This window comes from Pterocles gutturalis, unplaced genomic scaffold (assembly GCF_000699245.1).
Source record: "Pterocles gutturalis isolate BGI_N339 unplaced genomic scaffold, ASM69924v1 scaffold51695, whole genome shotgun sequence".
Lineage (NCBI taxonomy): Eukaryota > Metazoa > Chordata > Aves > Pterocliformes > Pteroclidae > Pterocles > Pterocles gutturalis.
Window position 1 is genome coordinate 21,376 of NW_010142807.1, and position 3,653 is coordinate 25,028.

Sequence of the window (3,653 nt, forward strand, 5' to 3'; positions counted from 1 at the left end):
GAGAAGGCAGAAAGGATGCTGGTGTATTTTTATGTTAATGAATGTATTTTAACTTCAAATAGCATTTTTGAAGCTCAGATAGCTTCCAGTGGTGCCAGGGCAAAACTACTGAATTTTAATTCTTTTCAGTATACTTCTGCTTTCATGAATTCTTTTTGTTATATTATGATGCACGAGAAACAGAAGCATGCAGCCCACAGATCTGATTTTTACAGAAATCCAATTTAACTTTTTTAGCTACATGATAAAACTCACCTCATAAGCATGGTATTTTTAATTACCAATTGTGTAATAGCAAAATACATACTTCAGGAAGGTGGACCAACTTTTAAATTTTTTTTTATAACAGGCGACAAGTGAGCTTTCCGCACAAAGGATGTGTTTTAACTGTTTTGTAGCTAAATTGTGCTATTCTCAGACAAATTTCAAAGGTGTGCCACTGTTGTCCCAGAAGGGCTGCAGCTAATAAGTTACCCTTGCTGCAGTTACATTACTTAGAGCAAGAGATTGTATCCCTTAGGTAGTTAAACCCTGGAACTCCACTGCACCAAAGTTCACTGCTCTTATACATCTTGAAGCACCTCGGGAAAGCCTCAGCTCCTTTGGAGTGCAGTTTTGGCTGTGATGCTGTAAAACAGAAATCTCCAAGGACTCTATAGTATGCCCATGACCACTGGAGCTGGTGCTGCAGCAACTGTATTCTAAAGCTGATGGTGAGGCTCACAAGAATCAGCCTTTTTTTTAATAGCGTGGTCCTTGTATCGCCCTGCTCTAATCCCAGCCAATTTTAATAACCGTTCTTAGCTCGCGACCCCAGCGGGCAGAGCTTCATTGGCACAGTACCGGTCTGCTGTAAGGTACTTGTGCACGCTGTCAAGAATACGGCACAATAAACCAGTTCTGTCCTTTGGGTAATGCTTGCCATAGCAGTAATATAAAATCAATGATGTTGTTTAGAGGGGTTATTGTTACTCATCAGAACAGATCTTGAAATGATGCTTCTTTTTTACTTCCAGAACTGTAGCATACCTGTCTGCCTGTATAAAGCAGTAGCACTGGCCATAATTTACTGCATTGCAGTAAAATCAACAATGCAGCATTCTGCAGAGCCAGGCAAATACTCATATTGGATTTGCTAGGTGAAGAGAGAAAGAAAAAATGCTGTCCCCAAAATATTTTTAATCTCATTACTATATTTCTTGTTTGCAACCCTCCAAAAACTTCACTATGTAACTAAACAGTTGTACCTCTTGAAACCAGAATGTTGTTCTGAAAACTGATTTGAAACCATTTCTTTTATGAGTGGCAAAGTGAATCATATTGATTTTTTCTCAAAATTCTTTCTTTTGAGGGGAGAAAAAAAAAGAACAATTTGAGAGGTTAACAGTAACCCATAGGTAAGTTCCAGCTGAGCAGAAATTTCAAAGTAAAAAAAAAAAGAAGCATCTAATTCCATCTAAGAGAAACTTCTCATACTAGAAAGGAAATTAAGAAATCTTCTGTAGTTGAGAGTAAACACAAACTTGGGATATTGCTGTCAAGCCCTATAGGGCAGTAGCAATAATTTTTTTTTAGTTAGAAAAAAAATACATAGTTTAAGCTGTCACAGCTTAGGAAATGTAGACGTTGTCCACAGACTTTGTTTTTTTCTATGAAAAGTTAACGTGTCGTGAACATTTTTCTTGTCTGTTTGCAATATACCACCCTAAACTTAGCTTCTGGTAAAACTATGTTTTTTTGCCCCGGATCTTCTTGAACTGACACTGTAATAGATTGTTATTGGTTCACTAAAACTTTGAGTGTTGAATAAATGTAATTTTGTTCTAATTAAATTATAATAAAAAGAATTGTTGTAGTATTGAAATAATCTACTCTTGGCATAAGTTTTCAGCATGAAGGTAAAAAAGAGAACTCATCGTCTTAGTTTAGTGGCACAAATCTTCTTAACCGATGAATATGTAAAATGAATGAAAATAAAGATGAATGAATGTATGCTCATTTTATCTTAAGCACGCACTCAATATAAGAAGTGGTATGCTTTGTGGAGTGAGCTTTCATCTCTACACCAAGATTTCATAAGTTAGCCAAACAAGACTTAGGTTTCAGAATTTCATTAATGACCAAAAACCGAATTATCTGTATTGCACAAATTCATTAAAATCACAGTCCATTATGACCAATGGGAGATTTCATTCTAGAATAAAAGACCTTTTATACAGACTATCAGCACTTTAAATTTTGAAGCAAAAGACACATGAATTTCCATGTTTGAAATACATGCAACGAGAGGACTGAAAAATGTAAATTAGAAACATTAGCCAAAGATGTTTTATTTTAGGGCAGTCTATGTGAAATAACTTTTATCAGCTAACCATTGCACTAAATAGTAACTGTATGTTATCGTTACAGGTACCTGGGAATAACAAGACCTCTTACGTACCCTGTAAGGCAGAATGGGAAGTGTATGGCCAAAATGATCCTGTGTGTATGGCTCTTATCTGCCTCTATCACTATACCCCCACTCTTTGGTTGGGCCCAAAATGTAAATGATGAAAAGGTTTGTTTGATCAGTCAGGACTTCGGCTACACCATTTACTCCACAGCAGTTGCATTTTATATTCCGATGTCAGTGATGCTTTTCATGTACTATCAGATTTACAAAGCTGCCAAGAGGAGTGCTGCTAAACACAAGTTTGCTGGTTTTCCCCGGCCAGAAGAAATGGAGGGGATTTCTATGAATGGAGTTATAAAACTGCACAAAGAATCTGAAGAATGTACTAATTTTTCACGACTCCTAAAGCACGACAAGAAAAACATTTCCATCTTTAAGAGAGAACAGAAAGCTGCCACTACACTTGGGATAATTGTTGGGGCTTTCACTGTCTGCTGGCTTCCCTTTTTCCTCCTCTCAACCGCCAGGCCCTTCATCTGCGGTACAGCATGCAGCTGTATCCCGCTGTGGGTCGAGAGAACATTTCTGTGGTTGGGTTATGCAAACTCTCTGATTAACCCTTTTATATATGCCTTCTTCAATCGGGACCTGAGGACAACTTATCGCAATCTCCTGCAATGCAGATATAGGAATATCAATCGGAAACTGTCAGCTGCAGGGATGCACGAGGCTCTGAAGCTTGCAGAAAAACCAGAATTTGTTCTGTAAGGTCATTCATCCTTTACTATGATAATATGTTGTTTTATCACATTAGCTTTTTTCCTCACAGATTTGAAAGAAGAGTTATGGAAAGAACCAGGCTTCTTCAGCACTGTTAATGCAGTCACTAAGGAGCAGAAAGGTAGCAAGGTTAATCCCTGTACAGCCCACCAATCCTACTGAGCCTGGAGAAACAAGAAGACCATCTAAAGGATTTGGGTATAAGAGAAATACCAGAAAGGGGGAGGGTAAAAGGTGGTGCAGGATGTTTGAGTTGCTAGTGAGGAAAAAGCACAGTTGGCCTAACCCATTTGTTTGGCCCTTGGCCCCAGACAACTTTTAGTAGGTGTAAATGTTGGATGCATCTTGTATCCTGGAGATTTTTGCTGTAATAAAGACCTGAGTGAAAAGTTCAGTATAATTCATTTCTTTCCACTTTGTTATTATAAAAATAAACCATTTAAGATGAAGGTGGTTGGGAGAGGGTCCCTGCTTGGCATCG

At 37.9% G+C, this 3,653-nt stretch overlaps 1 protein-coding gene across 1 annotated transcript; it reads left to right on the top strand.

Moving 5' to 3' along the window:
• Positions 1-2,405: 2,405 nt before the first annotated feature.
• On the top strand, positions 2,406-3,319 carry LOC104469804 (5-hydroxytryptamine receptor 7-like). Its single transcript, XM_010084490.1, has one exon. The coding sequence runs from the start codon at positions 2,465-2,467 to the stop codon at positions 3,158-3,160; it is 696 nt and encodes a 231-aa protein (XP_010082792.1). The 5' UTR covers positions 2,406-2,464; the 3' UTR covers positions 3,161-3,319.
• Positions 3,320-3,653: the final 334 nt, after the last annotated feature.

What these genes read in the sequence shown, in the direction of transcription:
- LOC104469804 (XM_010084490.1), top strand. Translation starts at nt 2,465, where the DNA reads ATGGCCAAAATGATCCTGTGTGTATGGCTCTTATCTGCCTCTATCACT.